Below are 25,231 nucleotides of genomic sequence, written 5' to 3'. Positions count from 1 at the left end.
CAAGCCTTGCATCGGGCTTCTTGTTGTCAGTGGATCTCTGCTTGGGATTCTCTCTTCCTCTCTCTCTGCCCCTCCCCCACATGTGCGCACACACGTGCTGTCTCTCTCTCAAATAAATAAACTTAAAAAAAATTTTAAAACATAAAATCATGACACTCATTCACATATGAAAATAAACACATGTAGGGGCGCCTGGGTGGCTCAGTCGGTTGAGCGTCTGTCTTCGACTCAGGTCATGATCTCATTGTTCGTGAGTTTGAGCCCTGTGTCGGGCTCCGTGCTGACAGCTCGGAGCCTAGAGCCTGCTTCAGATTCTGTGTCTCCCTGTCTTTCTGCCCCTCCGCTGCTCACACTCTGACTCTCCCTCTCAAAAATAAATAAGCATTAAAAAAAATTTTTTTAAAAGAAAATAAACATATGTTAAAATTTTATTTAACTTATAAAGAAGAAAAACTGGCAAGGTGTTTCAACCTGTTCAAAGGTGAGTCCAAAGAACAGACACATTGGTAGATCAGGAATATTGAAATGAATATGCAAATTGAGGCAAAATAAATTTTTCTCTGGGGGAGATGGTATCCCTCCATGAGACAGAATTTATTTTCATGAATTTTGCTTTGCTATCAGTTATCTACAAGTTACAGAGTTATAAAACGGTTGCCATAAAATCACAATCAGATAACCCAGAGGGTATGCTACAAAAACGCAGTTTTCCACGGAAGCATAAATTTTTCCTACCATACAGTATCAGATAAGAATCAAGATTCTTTTTTAGTTTTTTCACAAATATATCCCATAGACCCAGCACCATTTATTGAAAAACCTAGCTCTTCACTGTCACAGTTATGTCAGATTTGTTCCTGACCTCTATTCTGGTCCATTGGTCTATTAGTCTATTCTTGAGCCAATACCACACTGTCTTAATTATTATAGCTTTCTAATAGTTCTTGATATTTACTAATGTAAAGCCTTCAGCTTTGTCATTCCTCCTTCTAGATTTCTTGACTATTCTTGGCCCATTCCATTTTCATGTTCGTTTTAGAACCAACTTGTTCATTTCTAAAACAAAACAAGACCAAACAAAAACAACAACAAAAACTTGCTCAAATTTCGATTGAGATTGCATTGAATTTATAGATCAATGTGGGGAAATTTAATATCCTTATAATATTGAATCTTCTAAACAATGTGCAAGATATACCCTTTTCAAATTTAATTTCCCTCAATGTTTATAGTTTTCTGTGTAGGTCTTGTTCATCTTTTGTTAGGTTTATTCCTAGGTATTTGATGTTCTTGATTCTATTGTAAACAGTATCACTTTACATTTTCATTTTTAATAGCCATTCATAATTTGTAAAGTCTCTCTGATCCTGGGGCACCTGGCTTGCTCAGTGGGTAGAGCACATGGCTTTTGATCTCAGGGTTGTAAGTTCAAGCCCCACATTGGGATTACTTAAAAATAAAATCTTAAAAGGGGTGCCTGGGTGGCTCAGTTGGTTAAGCGTCCAACTTTGGCTCAGGTCATGATGTCACGGTTCGTGGGTTCAAGCCCCGCATCAGGCTCTGTGCTGACAGCTCAGAGCCTGGAGCCTGCTTCAGATTCTGTGTCTCCCTCTCTCTCTGCCCCTTCCCCACGGTGCTCTGTCTCATGTTAAATTTTTTTTTTTTTTAAATCTTAAAAACACAAAGCAATGTTTGGCCTTCCTCCTCTCTTTTTTTCCATTTTTTTACTTTTTATTTGAGAGAAAGAGCACGGGGGGGGGAGGGAGAGTGGGGAGAGAAGGGTGGTGGGGTGGGAAGAGATAAATGGGGGAGAGGGGGGAGGGAGAGAGAGGGATGGTAGGAGGAGAGGGGGAGATGGTGGGGGGAAAGAGGGGCATGGGGAGAACAGAGGGATGGGGCAGGGAGCATGGTGGGGGAGAGGGATGGGCAGGGAAAGAGAGAGTGAAGGAGAATCTTAAGCAGGCTCCACACTCAGTGCGGAGCCCTACGCAGGGCTCAGTCCCATGACCCTAGGATCATGACCTGAGCTGAAATCAAGAGTTGGTCGCTCAACCAACTGAGCCACCAAGACGCCCCTCATTTTCCTTGTCTTCTTCTCTGAACTACACACCACCCAGTGAGGTCCTTGACGCCTATCAGGAAAAAGTGAGAGGCTCCCTTGAGAATGCAGAGATGACCATTTGAAAATGGACTTTTAGTTCTTCACCTAAAGCCCTCATTTACTTCGGTTTCTGTCTTTGTTTAATATCAAGCTTTATTTATTTATTTGAGATATAATTCACATAACATAAAATTAGCCATGTTCAAGTGTGCAGTGCAGTGGTTAATCTTCGCTGTGTTGTGTAACCATCGCCACTGATGCCGGAACATTTCCATCACCTGAAAAAGAAACCCCATGCCTATGAGCAATCAGTCCAATTCCTCTTTCCCGGCCCCTGGCAAACGCTAATCTGCTTTCTGTCTCTGTAGATTTGCGTTTCATGTACATGGAATCATACAATATGTGGCCTTTTGTGTCTGGTTTCTTACACGTAGCCTTGTGTCTTTGAGATTCGTCCAGGTCGTAGCCTGTGTCAGTACTTGATTCGTTTTTATGGCATTGCCTCTGTTTTCCCACAGGAAGGGAGTGAGGATTGGTTCGTAGGAAATCTTGAAAACAAAGAGAAACAAGTAAAAATAAAAATTCACTTATATTCTACCTTGGAAAAATAATGACTGGTTTTGTTCCCATTTCAGTGTATTTCTTTCCGGTGTTTCTCTCTGCCCACTTGTCTTTTATGTAGTTGAGAGTATATGGTGCACACACTTTTGTATCCCATTGTGCCCACGTTTTCTCGTTTTATTGGAAAATTTCATATATTTAATTTCCAATGGTGGTTTAATTTCATTATGTGAATGTCCCCTCGTTTTTTAGCGATCTCCCTCTTATTACACATAATACTATACGTAATACTTCCATGAAAATCTTTGTGCATAAAACACTGCTTATATTTAGACTTACTTCCTTAACACATTTCCTAATGATACATTCTGGGAAATGGATCAAAAGTTGTGAACATTTTTAATATTCATTATACATAATGATGAATGTCACTTCCCCACAGCAATGTATTGGATGAAAAGCTATTTCACCCATCCTTCTCCAATACTGAGTATAATACACTTTTTATTTCTGTTAATTTGATAGGTTAAAATGGTAATTTTTGCATTTATGCGACTGCAAAATAGGCAATTTGCATTTCTTTGATTTCTAGCAAGTTTGGTTTTTTTTAATTGTTTTTTTAATGTTTACTTATTTTTGACAGAGAGAGAGAGACAGAGTATGAGCAGGGGAGGGGCAGAGAGAGAGGGAGACACAGAATCATCTGAAGCAGGCTCCAGGCTCCGAGCTGTCAGCACAGAGCCGGATGCGGGCCTTGAACTCACAGACTGCGAGATCATGACCTGGGCCGAAGTCAGACGCCCAACCGACTGAGCCACCTAGGCTCCCCCGATTTCTAGCAAGTTTGAATATTTTCTTGCGAGTCAGATCAATTATTTTATCTTACACGCGAAGTGTCTGTTCGTATCCTTTGCCCAATTTCTTTACTGGGGTCTTAGCACTTGGTTACTGATTTATAAATGTCCTTATGTAATACAGACATTAACCCTTTGTATAGTTTCTGATAGCCTATTTTTTCCCCATTTTGTTGTTTACCTTTTTTTTTTTTAATGTTTATTTATTTTTGAGACAGACAGAGTGTGAGCAGGGGTAGGGGCAGACACAAGAGGGAGACACAGTATCCGAAGCAGGTTCCAGACTCTGAGCTGTCGGCGCAGAGCCTGACGCGGGGCTCAAACTCATGAACCATGAGATCATGACCATCATGACCGGAGCCGAAGTCAGACAACCAACTGAGCCACCCAGGGTCCCCTTGTTGTTTACCTTTTAACTTCGTCATTAATTTTTCATTTTCATGTAGTCAAACATTTTCTCTTGGGGGGATGAAAGCCATGTTTTCCATTGCTCTCAAGCTTAGAATGTCTTCCTCTGGATGTGCGATTCACTTAGGTTTTCATACAGCCTTTTTTGGCCTAAGTTTTTACCATTTTACATGTTAATCTTTCAGGAACTTATATTAGTATATGATGTGGTTTAAAGATAAATTTTACTTTTTCCCACAAAGTGCTACTTAAATATTCAAACGGAATTTGTTGAATAACCTGACTCTTCCCTAATTGGATTTATAATCCTTCCTTATCATATAATTCTTATATTTACAGGGTCTGTTTGAAACACCTAGTCTGCCGGAGTGATTCTAATCATCTTAATAATATATAAGATTCCGTCAACTTACCCATTTTGGGAACTTTCAAGAAAAGAGAAGATATACAGTGGAGAAGGTAACCTGGATGAGCCCTCTTTGCTTGATTTTATTGAGTCCTGATATCACAGGCAAAAGCACTATCTTCTAAATGTCCATAGCCTGTCTCCAGGATGAACGACACTTAAACCATCCCATAGCATTCATGAACTAAGGCGGAACTCACTGAGAGAAAAGCTTCCTGGGATATTTTAATCAAACATTAGTAATCTTCTGAAGATGTATATCCAATAGAAAAAAAGAATACAGGTAAATATATTTAATGGTACTTTCCAAAAATACATGAAGAAAAAGAAAGGTTGGCTTATGTTTTAATGGTCCTCAACTAGATCTTCGTCTTCATACAGGAAGACAGACAAAAACTTAGTTTCATGCAGAAAGTAATTATGCAGACAAATGTAAAAATGAAACCATGACAAGTGCTATGGAGCTATCTCTTGTCAGCAGTTTTTTATTTTTCAAGTTATTTTGACTACGATTTTTCTGTCAAATACATTTGACATCAGGACACACAGGAACTAGTACTTTAAGCTCTGACAGTGACATCAGGAGGATGAGTAGAAATTAAGTGGGTAAAGAGAAGAAGAATGTTCCAAGCAGAGAAAGCAATACGTGCAAAGGCCCTGTGGCAGGACAGAGCAAGCAATGATAAGCACTGTAAAAAAGGCTACTTGGCTGGATCTCAAAAGCAAGGGTGATCGTGATATGAGACAAGGCTAGAAGAGTCATAGGATGCATACCATGTGTGACCTCAGAGTCCACGGCAAGAACGCTTGCCTTAGATTCAGATTTGTTTTGAAACGATCACTGGCTAGAGTGGAAGATATATAGAAATATCAGTCAGGAGGCTCTTGCAGCAGTGCCGGCGAGAAGTTACAGCAGCCTGGACTGAATAGTAGTGGTGGAGATGGAGGAAAATGAGCGCAGGCAGTTATCCCACAGAACTCAATCAATACCCGCTCTGTGCCATGCTCTGTTCTAGGTCATGAAGACACAGCAGAAAACAAGCCAGGCCAGGTCCCTGCCCTTAGGAAGATTATATTCTGGCTCCCGGCCTCTGGCTTGCCTAACTGTGCACACAATGATGCCATTGACTGAGACAGGGAATCCTGGAAGCAGGATCAGGTGCTATTTTGGACACGTTGAGCTTTAGGTACTTTTGAAACACCCAAGAGGATGGTAAATGGATATATGAGTCTGCAACTCAGAGGAGAGGTCTGGCCTGGAAATATATTTTCTTCATCAGACCTAGAACCGAACCAAGGGATAAGAGACACACCAGGAAGTATCTTTGTGTGCATAAAGCGGGGCTGGAAGTTGTACAAGAATTCATCCCAAATTTACTGCACGCTTGCAATACACTGAAAACTAACATGTTTGTGGGCAGCTACTACATATCTGTACGCATGGATATGCACACCCACGACATACCTGCACACAGGCAATTTGCTGGTACTTGCTGATAAGTTTCGTTGTTTGGTAGAGTTACTATTTTTTTCACATACTGTGATGCTAAACTCCTCATTAAATTGTGAGAGTATTGATCAAAGTCGGCTTTATATTAGAATTATTGAAGCATATGTCTACCCTGCAAGAACTTCTAGAGGGTAGGACCCTGCCTAAATTTCATTGTTTGCCCTAGAGTTCTGCATTCGGTGCACAAAATTAATTTTTTTTCTCCCTCAGTCTCATTCATTCATTTCATTTATTAGGGGTCCGCATTTGTCCTTAAGACACTCAGGACAAACAGTTAAAATTGTGCACATAGCGCAAATAATCATTCCTCTATTACTTGCATTCCTAATTCCACTACCTTGCCTGTGTATATATGCATATGTGTTTGCATCTACATATATCATCTTCTTCTGTAAGAAAGTCCCAGTCACGATCACACTTCTGTTTAGATGTGCAAGAGGCCAATCTCCATGAGAAACAGAGTGGTCTGGGTAGCAATAGGCATAAATCTTAGTTTAGACTCTTTAGCTCTGGGACCTTCAGTAAGTCATTTAATCAGTTCCAGCCTGAGTACTCTGTATGAATGGCTATAAATGGTCTCTTACATCTCCAAGATGTTTTGGAATCCAATTTGATAGTAAAAATGGCTTTTCAACACTTAGATGCCTCTGACCACACACCTTTGACTGAAACACGTCAGAGAAGGCAGGGAGATACTTCTAAGTCTTTGGTAGAGCTACATTCATCTTTTAAGATTGCGGTGGGGGGAGGGACCATTGGGGGACGGAGGTGGGGGCGTGAGTTAAAACTGAAAGCCAAGATTGGTGCTGGAAGTTACGAAGCATCATCTGGCTTGAAAGTTGCTCTAGGCAGGGGTGCTAGAAGGACCACCCTTTTGAGGAAGGGGAACAGAGGGTCCTGCAGTTTGAGAATTACTTAGGTTTGTAGCTGGTATAAAAATATGACCACTGTCCTGATCGGCCTTCGTCTGAATGTTGTGGTCACCATGTGGTGCGTAATGGAAAATAAAATAAAAAATCATGAACTATCGCTCAGATGACTTAGTTTCACATTATTTTCTGCTTACGTTTTGCTCATCTAATAGACTTTTTTAGGTCATTTCAAATGTTCCGGTCTTATGAGTTTAGAGCTTCAGGGGCTCTGCAGGGAGTATTAGGGAAAGGTCATGAGTCCACAGTGGCAAATGGTTAATGTCACAGCAATCCCCAGCCTTCACCCCACCCCAAAGCTTAGTGGTAACAGCAGCAACCCTGGAAAGATGCTGAGGGGAGAGGCACCGGGAATGCCAGGAGTCAAAAGGTAAGCCTGTGCGGTCCTGTCACCTCTTTCCATGAGGAGATCCTCTCTCTTCTGTGAGTCGTGGAAGATTCTGGATGTTATGGTCAGTAAGGAGTGCAGTCATTTTCTTATATTAGCCCAAGGTTTAGCCAATATCAAAACATCTGACCTTTCAGAGTCGTGTTTTTCTTTCTATTTATTTGTACCCTGCCCTGTCTCAAAAAGGACTTAAGACCATTTACAAAATCCCGTAAGTGAAGTTCAACAGCATCAAATAAGAACACCATGGTAAGGTGTGGCAGAGGAAAAACAAGGGTAGGGACATAAAAGCCTATCAAGAGCGAGACTGGCAATGTGGAGTCCCAAAGGCACACGGGGCTTTGGTGTGTTGGGCTTTTTAAAACTTGCTGAAGCTGTCAAACCAGTGTTGTGTTTGCATTCCCCAGAATCCTACCATTGTTGGGGACAAAGCCCAGTGAAATAATCAAGTCCAGATTCACTGGATAGAAGGAGACCTCCTACCTAACCCAATGCCCCAGCTCAGCAGAAAGCACCCAGTTCACTAACTAGTCCCCATGGATGCTTTCTGGAACCTGAGCTCACTGGATAGAAGCCTGAAATTTAAAGCTACAATTGAAGAGATGTTTCCCAAGTGTCTGGTCTGTTTTACTGTGGAGTCCCAGACCCCTAAGAGCACTCTGAGCTTTCTCGGGAGACGGGAATCCCAAGAGCGAGAGGAGCAGGCAAAGCCATCGAAGCTACCCTCAGCTGGGGACAGGGTGAGTCAGCAAGGCTGATGGAGGGGTGTGTAAGAATGCCTCTGAATTTCTTTACCCCTCCCAGACAAACTACCGGTGGCCACCACCCAGGATTTCACCTGAGCCACATTCCAAAGACATTTGGGATACCAGCGCACGTGGGAAACACACAAGAGAGCAGATCTCAGCCCTCCCTCCTCCCTGGGCCAGCTGAGGAGCTCTAAAGAAGCTCAAGGAGGAAGATGCTTCCCATCGCCCACACCCTCCTCTGCTGTGGCAGCTGGAAGGGAGAGAGTCACCAGGGTAGAGATGCCTTCTCACGTGAAAAGTTCAGGTTTCCCCTCCTCGCCTCCCAAGTTTACTAAACAGCACCACCTGCTGTCTCCAAAGTCAGGAAACCGGAGAGAGCCGCAGGAAACCGGAGAGAGCCGCAGGAAACCGGTGTGAGCCTCGCAGACTCCTGCTTGGGATGGAACAGGTGTCCCCCTCACTGGGAGAGGCTCAGAAAAGACAGAAAGGGGGCAGGATCCCACCCCCCACACCGCAGGCCAGCTTTACACCCTCTCCTCCACCACCCCTGCCTCCTCCACGCCACCCCTCCCCTGTCAAAACCCACCAATTTCCCAGAGCTGTACGCTAACTCCCTCACCAGCACCACCTCAACCATCCCCCCAACACCCACTTACCATCCATAAAGGGGGTCCTAGACCCGAATTCTGTCACTGACTTTTGCACTTCCTGGTAGGAAGAGGTGGTCAACTGCCTCGAGTCTGGTACGGTGGTAGACCCCTAAAAGTTCTCATAAGGACATGTTGCCTGCTGTCTTAAAAAATTTTTTTTTTAATTTATTTTGAGAGACAGCGCAAGCAGGGGTGGGGGGGGCGGAGAGAGAGGGAGGAGGAGAGAGAGGGAGGGAGGGGGAGAGAGAGAGAGAGAGAGAGAGAGAATCCCAAGCAGACTCCTCACTGTCGGCACAGAGCCTGATGCAGGGCTCAATCCAGCGAACCATGAGATCACAGCCTGAGCCAAAATCAAGAGTCCGATGCTTAACCGACTGAGCCACCCAGGCGCCCCCCAGTAATTTTTTTTAAAAAATTGTGGCAAAACACACATAACATAAAATTTACATTTTCAAGTGTACAGTTTAGTAGGGGTAAGTAATTCACAGCGTCCAGAACTGTTTTCATCTTAACCCTGGTAACATTTTTGACATCAGCCTTCCCCCCTCTTCCAACCTTCCCGTCCCCTCTCATATCTCAACTTTTTCTGCATTGTCATACATTTTTTGTTTGTTTGTTGTAAGGTTTATTTTTAAGAGAGAGAGAGCACAAGTAGGGGAGGGGCAGAGAGAAATGGACAGAGGATCCGAATTAGGCTCCTGCTGACAGCAGCGAGCCTGATGGGGGGCTTGAACTCAAAACCGTGAGGTCATGACCTGAGCCAAAGTCAGACACTCAACTGACTGAGCCACCCAGGTGCCCGGTGTCATACTTTTTTTTCTTTTCCCTAATTGACATCATGAATCTTCATGGAGCTCACAAAATCTACTCCATTAGCTTAGCCATCTCTCAATTTCCCACAGGCTATGTTTCAACGCTGGTTTATTTCACTCTTGTTTCTCCCTTCCTTAAGGCAGTTTTAGTTCCTTCTGACAAAGAGAAGGCAGGAAAAGAGAAGAGTTGAGGTTTGCCCATTTTTCTGCTGCTACAGCTCTGTGAAGAGTCTGCCCAGGAAGGAGTTAAAGAGTGGGCATCTGGGCTGCCTGGGTCCTGAGGATCCCTCCGGGGCACTGGACTGGGTTCCCTGAGTCCAAGAACTCCTGGAATTGTATGCAAATTGTATGTGCTTGTGGGAGTGCATGTAGGTGTGTGTGTGTGTGTGAAGGGACAGAGAGACATTCTCTAACTTTCCTCAGATTCTCAAAGGGGTCCCTAGCCCAGAAAAGCCTAAAAGCCACCAACCACTGACACCCACCCTTGGAGATTTCATTTATCCAGTTCCTTCCTTGAACAGCCTATGGCTGTGAACTACATGTTGCCCAACAGTATCCTTGCCTTGTTTTGACCACAGTGTGGACTGAGTGAGGGAAAACATCAAAGAGTGGCAAGGACATCACAGAAGAAAACTGGAGCAAAGAGCTCGGAAAAAAGATTGAAGTGGAATCATGAGGGGAGGGTTAGAATCTGCCAATATTCCTGGGAAGCCAGAGAGATAAGAAGGCTACACAGAGGCCTTTTTTTACCCCCAGTGTGGCCTTGGGTGGCTCTTTGAGTTCTCACCTAGTGACTTTAGTCACCATAGAACCTTCTGGAAGATTCCTGCTAATAATAACTCTTATTGAGCACTTATTATGCTCTTTTCAGACATGACCTTATTCATCTCAGCACAACTCATCAAAGTGGGTATTTTAATCCTCATTTTGCAAAGGAGAAAACAAAGCCTTAGGAATAATAGGTAATTTTCCCAAGGTCAGAACACAGATTTGAACCCAGGTCTGCCTCACTTCAGAGCACATCCTCCTGACCAGTAGGCTATCCCTTGTTGTTTTAATTGTAATAAAATGAAGAAAAGCTCATTTAAAAAAAAGATTATTTATTTTTAAATGTTTATTTATTTTGAGGGAGAGAGCATGAGCACACAAGCAGGGGAGGGGCAGAGAGAGAGGGAGGGAGAGAATCCCAAGCAGGCTCCGCACTGTCAGCACAGAGCCTGATGCGGGGCCCATTTCATAAACTGTGAGATCATGACCTGAGCTGAACCCAAGAATCAGACACTTAACCAACTGAGCCACTCGGGCGCCTGTACTTTTCTTAAGTACAGAATATACCCTACGTCCTCCCAGCCCCCTCCAGGGAAATCCATTTTCACTGGGGAAATACGAAATAACCTGCTCAGGTGTGTGTAGAGGGAGATGATACCCCCAGGGGGTGCGCTCCAGTAATAAGAGGTACTTTCTGAGCCGCCTTCTAAAGACTGGACTCTGTGGAATGGAGAGTATAAGCTTGGGGTCTGAACTAAGCTGCTCAAGATCATTAAGAAATTTGTGAGGCATAAATAGGAGAGAGGAAGGGGAGGAAAATGAGCTGGTAATCAGCCAGGGACTTTGAGGGAACAGGAAGGTCTAATAGGGAATTCACTAAGTTTGCCATGTGGGATACCAAAAGCAGATGAATATACCACGAAGAAAGAGAACTACAGGCCAATATTTCTGATGAACATAGATGCAAAAATCCTCAACAAAATACTAGCAAACGGGATTCAACAATACATTAGAAAAAAATCACACACCACGATCAAGTGGGATTTATTCCTGGGTTGCAAAGGTGGTTCACTATCCAGAAAACAATCAACACCGTGCATCACACGAGTAAGAGAAAGGATAAAAACAATATGATCATTTCAATAGATGCAGAAAAAAGATTTGACAAAGCACAACATCCATTCGTGATTTAAAAAAAAAAGTAGGTCTAGAGAGAACATGCCTCAACATAATAAATGCCATATATGAAAAACCCACAGTGAACATCCTACTCAATGAGAAAAACTGAGAACTTTCCCCCTACAATCAGGAACAAGACAAAGAAGTCCACTCTCACCACTTTTATTCAGCATAGTACTAGAAGTCCTAGCTATGGCATTCAGACAACATAAGGGGGGGAAAAGGCATCCAAATTGGTAAGGAAGAAGTAAAAGTCTCACTATTTGCAGACGATGTGATATTACATATAGAAAACCCTAAAGACTCCACCAAAAAACTGCCACAGCTGATAAATTAATTCAGTAAAGCTACAGGATACAAAACCAATGTTCAAAAATCTGTCTCACTCCTATACACTAATAATGAAGCAGCAGAAAGACAAATTAAGAAAAAAATCCCATTTACAATTGCACCAAAAATATAAAATATCGAGGAATAAACTTAACCCAAGAGGTGAAAGACCTATACTCTGAAAACTATAAAACATTGACAAAAGAAATTGAGGAAGACACAAAGAAATGGAAAGACATTCCATGCTCATGGATTGGGAGAACAGATATTGTTAAAATGTCCATACTACCCAAAGCAACCTACAGATTTAATCCAATCTCTATCAAAATACCAACAGCATTTTTCACAGAACTAGAACAAACAACCCTAAAGTTTTTATGGAACCACAAAAGACAGCCAACACAATGCTGAAAAAGGAAAACAAAACTGGACTTATCACAATTCCAGACTCAAATTACAATACAAAGTGGTAGTTATCAAAACAGTATGGTACTGTCACAAAAAGAGACATATAGATCAAGGGCACAGAACAGAAACTCAGAAATAAACCCACAATTATATGGCCAATTAATCTTTGATAAAGGAGTAATGAATATACAATGGGAAAAAGACAGTGTCTTCAACAAATGGTGTTGGGAAAACTGGACAGCAACATACAGAAGAATGAATCCGGACCGCTTTCTTACACTATCCACAAAAATAAACTCAAGATGGATTAAAGATCTAAATGTGAGACATGAAACCATAAAAATCCTAGAGGACAGCACAAGCAGTCATTTCTCTGACATCAGCTGTAGCAACATTTTTCTAGATATGTCTCCTGGGGCAAGGAAAATAAAAGCAAAAATAAACTAGTAGGACTATACCAAAATAAAAAGCTTCTGCCCAGTTAAGAAAACAATCAACAAAACTAAAAAGCAACCTACGGAATGGGAGAAAATATTTGCAAATGACCTATCTGTAAAGAGTTCGTATCCAAAATATATAAAGACTTACACAACTCAACACCCCCAAAACACAAATAATCTAATTAAAAGTAGGCAGAAACATAAACAAACATTTCTCCAAAGAAGGCATCCAGATGGCCAACAGACACATGAAAAAATGCTCAACATCGTTCATCATCAGGCAAATACAGATCAAAGCTACAAGGAGATATCACCTCACACCTGTCAGAACGACTAAACTAAAAAACACAAGAAACAAAAAGGATTGGCAAGGATGTGGAGAAAAAGGAACCCTCATGCACTGTTGGTGGGAATCCAAACTGGTGCAGCCACTCTGGAAAACAGCATGGAGCTTCTTCAAAATTTTTTAAATAAGGGGCATCTGTGTGGCTCAGTCGGTTGAGCATCTGACTTCGGCTCAGGTCATGATCTCAAGGTTTGTGAGTTTGAGTCCCGCATCAGGCTCTATGCTGATGGGTCAGAGCCTGGAACCTGCTTCAGATTTTGTGTCTCCTTCTCTCTCTGCCCCTCCTCTGCTCATGCTCTGTCTCTCTCTCTCTCCCTCGCTCTCTCTCTCTCAAAAATAAATAAACACTTAAAAAAAAGAATGAAAAAATTTAAATAAAGTCACCCTATGATCTAGTAATTGCACTACTGGGTATTTATCTCAAAAAAATACAAAAACACGAATTCAAAGGGATACATCCACCCCTATGTTTATTGCAGCATTATTTACAATAGTCATATCATGGAAGCAGCCCAAGTGTCCATCGACTGATGAACGGATAAAGAAGATGTGGTATATATACCCAGTGGGATATTATTCAGCCATAAAAAATAATAAAATCTTGCCATTTGCAACATGGATGGAGCTGAGTATAATGCTAAGTGAAATAAGTCAGAAAAAGAAAAACACCATATGATTTCACTCAAATGTGGAATCTAAGAAACAAAACAAATGAGCAAAGGGAAGAAAAAAGAGAGAGAGAAATCAAGAAACAGACTCTTAACTATAGAGAACTGATGGTTGCAGAGGGGAGGTGGGTGGGGTGATGGGTGAAATAAGTGATGGGGATTAAAGAGTACACTTATCATGATGAGCACTGAGTAATGTATAAAATTGCTGAATCACAATATTGAACACCTGAAATGAATATAACACTGTATGTTAACTATACTGGAATTAAAGTTTTAAATGTAATTTAAAAAGATACACATGTTTGTAAACTTAAAAAGGATTTTTGGTAGATCAATGATCTTTTGCATTCTAAGAAAATGCTACTGTTATATCCTGGCATTTCAAGGCCAAAAAAAAAAAAAAAAAAAGTTTTCCATAGGGGGCAAATTCAATGTCTGTCCCCATGACAGTTTCAGCTTCGTGGTGTGAGATCAGTGTTAGAAAAGTGTGGTGATGTGCTGAATTTGCTTCAAAGGGAGAATGGTGAAGAACCAAGGCAGAGGTGGGGGGAGGCCCACCCCCACTCAGTGTCCCATATTTGTTGAGTTCCTAGGAGTGCCAGACCCTGTATGAGAGCCTAGGAATACTGCCCTACAGAGGTAACTGACTTAGGTCTCTTAAGGGAAAATTCAGGGAATAAAGACTACACCTAGGCACCCACCTTACACACTGACAACTTGGAGCTTCTGCAAAAGTGCTGGTTTCTACAGAACTGGCTAGAGTGCCCTATCCCAGGAGGCATTTTCTGGCTCTGTCTATGGAGCCAGGAGTCAACTAATTAATAAAAGTGCTATCACAAACATTTGACAGCTTGTTATATGCCGGTCACAGGTCACAGGGCAAATACGTTTCCTGCTTTATGTTACATCAAATTGTCAAAGTCAGAGAATAAAATAAAATAAACACAAAGTGCACACAAGGAGGTATAAAGGAAACAAGAAAGAGGAAATAAATATGTTTGTGCGGAGCAGAGACCCTACTTTGCAGGAGAGTCGGATAAAAGCTTTTGTGAGGAGGAGGCATTTAAGCTGAGAAGTGAGACCCACACGATGAGAAAGGGGCTGACCTTGCAAAAAGCAGAGAAAGTGTTCCTGGCATGAGAGTGTGCAAAGGCCCTGAGACAGGGAGACCTATTTATGTTCCAAGAACTGAAAGAAAACCGGTGTGGCTGCAGTGTGGTGAACAAGCGAGAGAACGAGGCCTAAATCTTATATCACAGAGTAGGGTTAAGGTCCCCTCTTACAGGTTTATGGGAGAGGAGTGAGTGGGCGAGTACACATATTTGGCTGCCATGGAAGGCCTAGAGGAAACAGGGAGCAAAGGCGAAGACCCGCTGCGGGCGCTCAAGAGCAGTTCCGAGTCCTTTCTCACTCCCACCCCCACGCCCACCCCAGTCCAACCGGGCTCGCTGTGGGGTTTCCTCCGCCCTCCAGTCCTTGGGCGGAGACAGGAGCCCCAGCCCAGGCTAGCCCAGGGCCCCAGGCACATGCCTAGGTAGAGAACGCCTCCCTCCCACCCCTGGGCTCCACCTGTGGGTCAGGCTGCTCATTGGCTCCAGCGCCCGTGATGGGATCCCAAAGCCAGGCCGTGAGTCACTCCTCCAGTCCCCGCGGTCCACGTTGTCCTGGAGGCCACACACTTGCCCTGTCACAGAATCCTCGGTTTTTCTTAGCGTCCTCGCCCTGGGGTTTCCTTCCACGTCCCCCCCCCCCCCCCCCCCCCCCCCGATTCAGGGCCGACCCTGGGGCCGCCTCTGCCTCTGGAGAACCAAAGAAGGCCAACCTGCCCCTACCTCCTTTTCTTTTACTGCGAGGTCTTGCCGGGACCCAAGCTGATGGAAAAGGGGAGAAGGCAGCCCAAGAAGTGCTAGGTAAAGCTCAGCACACACCCCCACAAACTGCTGGCCAAACACTCCCGCGCACATCCTCGGGATGCAACAGAACCCTCTGGAATCTCAGCGTGCTCCTACGAGAGAACCTCGGAGTTGCCAGACACCTTCACAGGCGGACTCACTTTAAGATCAAGCTCCCCGGACGGCAGATCGCGGTGAAGCAATTACTGCACTTTGGAATCCTCCCTCCCGAGCACACACACATCCACACCAGATACTTGAAGAAGCCAGGGCTAGCCAGGTCCTAGCCGCCAGCAATGCCGGGGAGGAACTCGACTGCCACCAGAAAAGTGGCTGGGAGCCACAAACTGCAAGATCATGACCTGAGCTGAAGTCGGGCGCTTAACTGACTGAGCCACTCAGGCGCCCCTGTTTTGTTTTTTAAAGATTTTTAAAATATTTATTTATTTATTTTAAATTTACATTCAAGTTAGTTAACATATAGTGCAATAATGATTTTGGGAGTAGAGCGTGATTCATCCTTTAGATATAACACCCAGTGCTCATCCCAACAGGTGTCCTCCTTAATGCCCCTTGCCCATTTGGCCCATCCCCCTACCCTAAACCCATCCAGCAGCTCTCAGTTTGTTTTCTGTGTTTAAGAGTTAAAGATTTTTTTAATATTTATCTTTGGGAGAGAAAGAGAAACTCAACACCCAAAAAAACAAATAATCCAGTGAAGAAATGGGTAAAAGACATGAATAGACACTTCTCCAAAGAAGACATCCAGATGGCCAACCGACACATGAAAAAATGATCAACATCACTCATCATCAGGGAAATACAAATCAAAACCACACTGAAATATCCTGTCAGAATGGCTAACATTAACAACTCAAGCAACAGCAGATGTTGGCTAGGATTCGGAGAAAGAGGATCTCTTTTGCACTGTTGGTGGGAATGCAAGCTGATGCAGCCACTCTGGAAAACAGTATGGAGGTTCCTCAAAAAATTAAAAATAGAGCTACCCTACGACCCAGCAACTGCACTACTAGGTATGTATCTAAGGGCTACAGGTGTGCTGTTTCGAAGGGACACATGCACCCCAATGTTTACAGCAACACTATCAACAATAGCCAAAGTATGGAAAGAGCCCATATGTCCATCGATGGATGAAAGGATAAAGAAGATGTGGTATATATATACAATGGAGTATTACTCGGCAATCAAAAAGAATGAAATCTTGCCATTTGCAACTACGTGAATGGAACTGGAGGGTATTATGCTAAGCGAAATTAGTCAATCAGAGAAAAACAAATATCATATGACTTCACCCATATGAGGACTTTAAGAGACAAAACAGATGAACATAAAGGAAGGGAAACAAAAATAATATAAAAACAGGGAGGGGGACAAAACATAAGAGACTCTTAAATATGGAGAACAAACAGAGGGTTATGTGAGGGTTTGTGAGAGGGGGGATGGGCTAAATGGGTAAGGGGCACTAAGGAATCTACTCCTGAAATCATTGTGGCACTATATGCTAACTAATTTGGATGTAAATTTAAAAAAAATAAAATTAAAAAATAAATAAAAATTTTAAAAAGGGGTGCCTGGGTGGCTTAGTCGGTTAAGTGGCTGACTTTGGCTCAGGTCATGATCTCGCAGTTCATGAGTTCAAGCCCCTCATCAGGCACTGTGCTGACAGCTCAGAGACTGGAGGCTGTTTCAGACCTTGTGTCTCCCTCTCTCTCTGTCCCTCCCCTGCTCACACTCTGTCTCTCTGCCTCTCAAAAAAAATGAATAAATGTTAAAAAAAATTTTTTAATAAATAAAAATAAAAATAAAAAAATAAAATAAATTTTTGAGGAAAAAATAAAAATTAAAAATTTAAAAAAAAAGAGTAATGATCAGGCATCTGATGCTAAATAAGAGGTGATCAAGACAGAAACTAGTTTCAAGGAAGGCTTAAATGAACATTCAGTAAGAAATTTTTAAATGGGGTCCTGAAGTCAACTAGAAACAAAGTGTGGGAGGACAACTATTCCTCCCTCAAATGCTGCCAGAATCCTGGGCTGGGGCATTAGAACCCCTTGTATCTCATGTAAGCCACTAGTAGAAAAGGTCACAGGCAGTGGTTTTGCTCTGCTAGTTCAATGCTTTCTAGCCTATATAATCTAAAAGTCACTAGTATTATTTTCTTAGGCTCAGAATGTTGGGGAGAACCTGGTTGAATAAATTCTATCCTCATGCTAAAACACCTTTGAGAATGGTTAAAACATGCCACCCATATGCACCGAGGGTTCGTTCCTCTAGAGTTCTTCTGACATTGAGGCTAGAAGCCCTTAGAAGCTAAGGACCAAAGGAATCTTGAGAAGAACCTGCAGGGATGCCTGGGTGAGTCAGTTGATTAAGCGACCAATTTTTTTTTTTTTTAATAACTTGTTTTATTTATTTTTTTTAATTTACATCCAAATTAGTTAGCACATAGTGCAAAAATGATTTCAGGAGTAGATTCCTTAGTGCCCCTTACCCATTTAGCCCATCCCCCCTCCCACAAACCCTCATGTAACCCTCTGTCTGTTCTCCATATTTAAGTCTCTTATGTTTTGTCCCCTCTCTGTTTTTATATTATTTTTGTTTCCCTTCCCTTATGTTCATCTGTTTTGTCTCTTAAAGTCCTCATATGAGTGAAGTCATATGATATTTGTCTTCTCTGACTAATTTCGCTTAGCATAATACCCTCCAGTTCCATCCACGTAGTTGCAAATGGCAAGATTTCATTCTTTTTGATTGCCAAGTAATACTCCATTGTGTGTGTGTGTGTGTGTGTGTGTGTGTGTGTATACCACATCTTCTTTATCCATTCATCCATCGATGGACATTTGGGCTCCTTCCATACTTTGGCTATTGTTGATGGTGCTGCTATAAACATTGGGGTGCATGTGTCCCTTCTAAAGAGCACACCTGTATCCCATGGATAAATGCTTAGTAGTGCAGTTGCTGGGTCATAGGGTAGTTCTATTTTTATTTTTTTGAGGAACCTCCATACTGTTTTCCAGAGTGGCTGCACCAGCTTGCATTACCAAAGCGACCAATTCTTGATTTCAGCTCAGGTCACGATCCCAGGGTCAAGGGATTTAACCCAACAATGGGCTCCACACTGAGCTTGGAAACTGCTTAAGATTCTCACTCTCCCTTTGCTTGTGCTCTCTCTCTCTCAAAAAAAAAAAAAAAAAAAAAAAAAGGCACCTGTGTTGTTCTGGAGAAAAAGGACTGGATTGTACCTGGCTTTTTTTGCCTTCTCTTTATTTTCCCTTTGTTGCCCAGATACTATTATCTGAATGTTCATGACACCTTAAAATTCACACGTTGAAACCTAATCTTCAATGTGGTGGTGTTTGGATGTCGTTGGATCATAGAGGCAGAGCCCTCATAAATGGGATTAGTGTCCTTATAAAAGAAGCCCTAGGGAGATCCCCTGCTTCTTCCACAATGTGATATTACAGCTAGAAGATGCTGTTTATGAACCAGGAGGTGGGCCTTCCCCAGACACCAAATTTGTTGGTATTTTGGTATAACAACCCAAACAAAGACACCACCAAATCAGGGCCTTAATATAGTATGCGTTCAATAAACATGAGATGGTCAATGAAGATAGACATTCCCTTTCTCTCTGGGCCTTTTTTCCTTGCTGATTCCAGACCAATGCTTCATAAATAGACAGAAAGAGAGAGTGCTTTGCAGAGAAATGAATTGCAGCAATGAATAATCAGCACAGAATTTTTGCAAAGACTAAAGCTTTTTATTCTGACCAGAAGACATTGACTGTCTGAAGACATTACTGTGAGCCCTTGATGGAAAGGACAGCCTCATTGATGCTCTGAGTGATGTAATCTATATTGCAGGCATTGATGCAGGTGAAGTTGATCTGACTATCCTTGGGGATGTAGATATGCTTTTCCTTGACCAGGTACTCCACCTGTTCAGCTGGTGATAATCACAGGGTCTGAGATACAAAGGTGGCCACCTCTAACTCTCTTCTAGCCCAGGGTGGATTACAGAGAATAGGGAGTGTCAGCATTTCTGGGGATCCAGAAGGGTCTTTAAAGCAGCTCTACTTCCCTCAGGAAAGAATCAGACTCTGAGGTGAAGCTAGGGACAGGTCAGTGAAGTTTAATGCTCAATTATAAGCCCAAGGCCAGAAAGGGTGAGCTACCCCCTCTTAGATACTTACAGTTGAGTCCAAGGTAGCTATGGGGCCCACTCTGGTCCGTGATGTGATCCCAGGAACCAGGGGTTCCCAGAAGCCGGAGCTTCTCCTTCACCTTTTCCTTGGTCAGCATGATGTCCTCTACAAGTCCTTTCAGGCTGTGCTTCCTGCGAAAGGAAAGACAGCAAGGAATTAAAGTGTGAGGTTCCACCCTCCCCCTGCTCTCAACCTCTTCATTGCCATTCCATTCTTCTTCCCTTCATAAGCCCCAACCAGGGTGCCTGAGGGCACACTAGGAGAGCCAGGGATCTGGAATGATTATAAATAGGAGGAGAGTTTCAGCCCATATAAATTAAAGCAAGCCAAGCAGGCTTGTAGGCAGATTTTGCCAGAGTAGCAAACCCTTGATGCTGCCTAACCTCCTCCTGCAATCTGAAAGAGTTCAAATAATTCACTGGACTGTGTCCAAAAAGAATGTCCTCTTACCCCCTCCCCCAAGGTAAGGCAACTTTTGGCATGGCCCCTATAATTAGTACACAGTGGGTACTCAGCAAATGTTGATGAATGAATGGAGTCAAAGAGGCAAGGAAGAATCCTGTGAATTGGCAGGTCTACAGGTATGTCTAGAGGCTCTGCCATCCCCCTTCCTGCCCCCACCCTCTGCCCTTACCATTCTCCCTGAAGAGCAGGGTTACAGAGGATGGAGGTGATAATGCGAGCACCCCTACTGGGAGAGTTTAGCCACAGGGCCCGGGTGAGTGTCATCAGCTGGGAGAGGACACATAGCAGGAGCTGGTTGTTGAGTGCCACCACGACCAGGATCCCCACTCCTTCATCTGCAGCATTGAAACAGATAGCCCCTCAGTCTCCTCCTCCATTACCAGAGCCTTCCTTTATGACCCTACCTCCAACCTTGTAGAAGAGAGGGTTGGACTACAGGGCCCTCCTCCTTGTAGCCTAGCCAAGCAGCTATCCAGGCCCCAGGAAGTTGCCAGAGGCTCTTCTTCCAGAAAAAGTAGCCATAAGTAAGTGTCTCAAAGATGGGAGGCACTTGAAGGATCACTAAGTCCTACCCCTTCATCTTATAGCTGAGGAAACAGAGGCCCAAAGGGGCAAAATGATTTCACTGGAGTCAGTTTTAGTGGCTAGTTTTAGTAGCTGAATGGAGACAATATCACAGAACCTGACTTGTAGCTCGGTGTTCTTCCCATCTGCCTCCATGGTGCTCTCCCTGGAGGTCTTGGCTCTCTCCAGAGGGTAGAGATGTCAAATACATCGTTAGTGCCATGGCTGTGGCACCATTTCAGCACTAAGCCTTCTCTTGCCCTTCTCCCCATACCGTACCATAGATGCCAAAAGTCTTGGACAGAGACTGGCTGCAGAAGAACTCAAAGCCTTGAGACACAAAGTATTGTAAGAAATTAGTATCTTCTTCCAGGTCCCCGGTGGATAAGCCTTGATAGGGAATGTCAAAAAATGGGAATATCTGCTTTCTCTGTAGGAGAAAGGAGAACAGGAAAAGGACGAGATTGGTGGAGGAGATGGTGGATGGTGGGAGGGAGGAAAGTCAGGTGGATACTGGCCTCACCTTCATGCTGGCCATCAACCTTGCCCACTGACTTTGTGTCAACTTGCAGTCACCAGTGTTCCCAATCACAAAGATACAGCCATGTGGGGCCTGCTGCAGGTAGACATTGTCTCATCAGGCATTTCCCCTACCAAGTGGGAGTGGTACCAGGGCCCATGGAGGAGAAGGGATCCTCCATGTTGGTTCCTACTAAAGGGCTAGGCAAATCCAAGCCTAGAAAAGGTCTTTCATGATGACAGGGGTGGAGGGGAGGAAAGGAAAATAAAATTGTAATCAGGTGTGGGGAGAAGATTCTGAGCAGGGCCCCTCTACCTCCACCACATTGAGAAGCACGTTGGGGTCCATGCGCAGCTTCTTGGGGTCCCAGAAGGAGTATTCGGAAACTTTAAAGCCCATGTCCTGGAAGACGAGTCCATGTGGCTCTGTGGGAACACAGCCCCCCTCCAGTTGGTACAGAAAAAATGGCGGCAGACATGCCAGAGAATGGGCCTCAAGGTCAATGGCTGAAGGTGGGACAATAACAGGAAAAGGACAAACATACTTGGCTCATCCACACCATTTTGTTCATGACAGAGAGTGAGAAGGACAACAGTGAAGATTGCAAATGGGGCAGGAATCAGGAACAGGGGAGAAGAATCTTCTGTCACCCTCACTTTGCATAATACTCACCTTTTCTAGAAGAAATAATGTAAACTACTTGAGAATCTTGACGCCAAATTTTGAGGAATTGGGCCCCAAGTTGGAAGGCACCATTGTCACCAACAGTGTGCACACCCCCTACCTGCCAGCAGAAAATAAACCGAAATAACTCTTGAGGGGAGCCTGAGTGGCTTAGTCGGTTTAGTGTCTGACTCTTGATGTTGATTCAGGTCATGACCTTACAGTTTGTGGGTTTGAGCCCTGAGTTGGACTCCATGCTGAAAGCATGGAGCCTGCTTGGGATTCTCTCTCTCCCTCTCTCTCTACTCCTCCCCTCATTCTCTCTCTCTCTCTCAAAATAAATACACTTTAAACAAAAGAATGAACTCTTTAAAAAAGAGTAATAGTGATACTAGTGCTGCCTCAAATCCAGACTATTTCTTTTTTTTTAGTGTTTATTTATTTATTTTGAGAGAGAGAGGGAGCATGTGAGTGTGCAGGGGAGGGGCAGACAGATAGGGAGAGAGAGAATCCCAAGCAGGCTCCACAGTCAGCTCAGAGCTCCACATGGGGCTCTATCCCATGAACCGTGAGATCATGACCAGAGCCAAAATCAAGAGTCAGACGTTTAGCCGACTGAGCCACCCAAGCACCCCCTGACTATTCCTTTCTCAAAAGAGCTTGTACATCAGCAGTGTGGGCTGGTGCAAAGAGCAGTGGCTTCAGGTTCTGATCCTGGCTCTGCCCTTCACAGACTAAGTCTCTGGACTCTGAGTCTCAGGGGTGTCCTCTGTCAATGCCAGGGAGCCCTCCAAGGCCCCTTCCGGGTTTAAGACTGTGCAACCCCAGAGCCCCACTCCCTGTATCTGGGTGAATAAACAAAGGGCCCTTCATCTCACCCTGTTCTCCACAATGACTTGGTTGTGCCTTCCAAAGAGGAGTTTCAAGGAGGCCTGGATGAATGATTTCATGCCCATCACTGGCATGTACTCGTAGTTCAAAGAGGGATCCTGTGCAATCTGCAGTCGGGTCTTGCGCACCACGGAAGAAACCCAGGGCTGGCCTTTGTTACTCATACAGACTGTGAGGGAAAACCACAGAGGGAGCTCTGGATGCCCTGCCTCGGGGCCTCCAGGTCTGGGCTCTGCAGATAGCCCACAAACAATTCATCTGTCTTGGCTTTCTTGGGGCTTTGGAAAGTTGCCTAGGAAAAGACAACTTTTTTCTTCCCTCCCCTTTATAAAAACAACATGCTGTCAGTGAATGTGTATAATTTTTGTCTTTTTAAAGACAAGTGAACCCTATGCCATTTTTTTTAAACCTACGTCACTTTCTTTAAAGTTTTTGTTTTTGTTGTTGTTGTTGTTGTTGTTGTTGTTTTTGAGAGACACAGAGAGAAGGAGGGGCAGAGAGGGAATCCCAAGCATGCTCCACACTGTCAGGGCTCGAACTCACAAACTGTGAGATCATGACCCGAGCTGAAATCAAGAGCCGGAGGCTTAACTGACCAAGCCACCCAGGTGCCCCTAAATCTATGCCATTTTAAAGGGCAAAAATGATACACCACACGTGCCGTATATATACAAGGCTGAACAAAGGTAACCCTGACTTTCACAGTGGCAAGGGCTGGCTGCATTTCACAAGAGTCCATTTTGGGAGCCATTCTTAGTTCAGGAACAGAAAAGGGGAGAGGATCAGGGAAAAAGTATAGTGCCCAAGCAGACCCTGAAGCATAGAACCAGGGTAGAGGACATAGGTCTTACCCCATCCCTGGAAGCCCTAGTGAAAGGCAGAGGGCACAGAATGATCCAGGACATTTTCTGCTTTTTTCCAAAACCATGAGACATCTACCTTTATAGGCCAGGAACATCTTGTTAGGACAATCGTCTTGCTTGTAGGTCTTTAATAAGCTGCCCTCTAGCTTCTGGGCTAGGGGCACATCCAAGAACACTGAAAGGGTGGGCATCACTGAGATACAAGTATGGCCAAGCCTGTGCTGTCCCCTGCTCCTGCCCCAAAGCCTTCCCCCAAGCCTGGCCCAACCAGGGCTGCCTCTTTCCAGAACTGCAGCAGGTCCAATGCAGAGGCTCCAGATCGCTGGTTACCAGAGCAACAGAACCCTACAAGTCCTGGTCTCTGAGAGGGTGATTCCAGAAGGCTATGGGAATATGCCATGGCAGTTGAGGACGATCCCCTGAGAGAGTGGGCAGAGAGCAGGCGGTGGGAGGACCTGGAATTCCTAGGCACCTCTCTCTACCTCACTGCTTTCTCTTCCCCCAGTTGCCCAATCCAAAATAACAAGGCAGCCCCTTGGAAGAAAGGGCAAGGCAACAAGGCCTCTGAGCCAGGGGAGAGCTTCTCCTGCAGAAGTGAGAACCTCAGACCCAGCCATGACGCAGGTTGAGGGATACATTTCAAAAGTTTCTGCTTTCATTTTGCTAAGGGCCCCAGATTTTAAAAAGAATGGAAAGAGAGCACTGTTTTCTTCCATAGTTATTTTAAATAAGACTACTATGTTTAGAAACAGTATAATACGGGGTACCTGTGTGGCTCAGTTGGTTAAGCATCCAACTCTCGATCTTGGCTCAGGCCATGATCACAGTTTGTGATTTCAAGGCCCCCATCAGGCTTGGTGCTGACAGTGCAGAGCCTGCTTGGGATTCTCTCTCTACAACTCCCTCGAGCACATGCTTACTTGCGCTCTCACTCTCTCTCAAAATCAATACATAAACTTCATTTTAAAATTTTAATTTAATTTAAAAAAAAGAAACAGTATCATAGGCAGCTCAGTAAGCCAATCCTATTTTCTCTCAGTTCTAGAGCCAAGACTTCTACATGTGTTAACTGGTTCAGCGGTAGACCAAGCAGCAAGTGTAGATGGCAGATATCAAGGGCAGAAAGAGCCAGTCTCTGTAGGATCAGTCTTGCATTTTGCTTTCTTCTTTTATTTATTTTATCTTATCTTATTTTATTTTTTGGTTTATTTATTTTGAGAGAGAGAGCAAGCAAGAGAGGGGCAGAGAGAGAGGGAGGGCTCGAACGGTGAGATTATGACCCAAGCCGAAACTAAGAGTCAGACACTTAACCAGCTGAGACACCCACGCATCCCTCTTCTTTTATTTTTCAAAAATAACTTTGCAAGCCTGGAGCCTGCTTCGGATTCTGTGTCTCCCTCTCTCTCTGCCCTTCCCCTGCTTGCATTCTCTCTCTCTCTCTCTCTCTCTCTCAAAAATAAACATTAAAAAAAATTTTTTTAAAGGGATGCATGGGTGGCTCAGTCAGTTAAGTATCCGACTTCGGGTCAGATCATGATCTCACAGTTTGTGGGTTCAAGCCCCACATCCGGCTCTGTGCTGACAGCTCAGAGCTTGGAGCCTGCTTCAAATTCTGCCTTGTGACAAATGATTATG

General features: G+C 43.9%; 1 protein-coding gene across 3 annotated transcripts; it reads right to left on the bottom strand.

Annotated features, from left to right (window-relative positions):
- Positions 1-2,296: 2,296 nt before the first annotated feature.
- Positions 2,297-23,899, bottom strand: GOT1L1 (glutamic-oxaloacetic transaminase 1 like 1). Of its 3 annotated transcripts, none has more exons than XM_042983485.1 (9): positions 23,673-23,899; positions 22,721-22,902; positions 21,852-21,963; positions 21,495-21,604; positions 21,183-21,275; positions 20,939-21,089; positions 20,265-20,430; positions 19,619-19,761; positions 2,297-2,649 (listed from the first exon to the last, which is right to left on the bottom strand). In XM_042983485.1, the coding sequence occupies exons 1-9, from the start codon at positions 23,785-23,787 to the stop codon at positions 2,324-2,326; spliced, it is 1,398 nt and encodes a 465-aa protein (XP_042839419.1). In that variant the 5' UTR covers positions 23,788-23,899; the 3' UTR covers positions 2,297-2,323. The 3 variants fall into 3 exon arrangements, with proteins under 3 accessions (XP_042839419.1, XP_042839420.1, XP_007097147.1); XM_042983486.1 differs by having other exon boundaries at positions 21,183-21,272; XM_007097085.2 differs by lacking the exon at positions 2,297-2,649 and adding an exon at positions 19,179-19,371.
- Between the last annotated feature and the right edge of the window lie 1,332 nt (positions 23,900-25,231).

Source organism: Panthera tigris, chromosome B1, assembly GCF_018350195.1.
Source record: "Panthera tigris isolate Pti1 chromosome B1, P.tigris_Pti1_mat1.1, whole genome shotgun sequence".
NCBI lineage: Eukaryota > Metazoa > Chordata > Mammalia > Carnivora > Felidae > Panthera > Panthera tigris.
This window is presented reverse-complemented; position numbering and strand designations above follow the sequence as displayed.

Bases quoted from the DNA above. Each gene is read 5' to 3' on its own strand.
- GOT1L1 (XM_042983485.1), bottom strand. From the start codon at position 23,787: ATGCCCACCCTTTCAGTGTTCTTGGATGTGCCCCTAGCCCAGAAGCTA. The intron at 21,605-21,851 runs GTGAGTATTATG...GTGTTCCCACAG, and splicing joins CATTATTTCTTCTAGAAAAG to AGCCACATGGACTCGTCTTC. The intron at 21,276-21,494 runs GTAGAGGGGCCC...GTCTACCTGCAG, and splicing joins TGCTTCTCAATGTGGTGGAG to CAGGCCCCACATGGCTGTAT.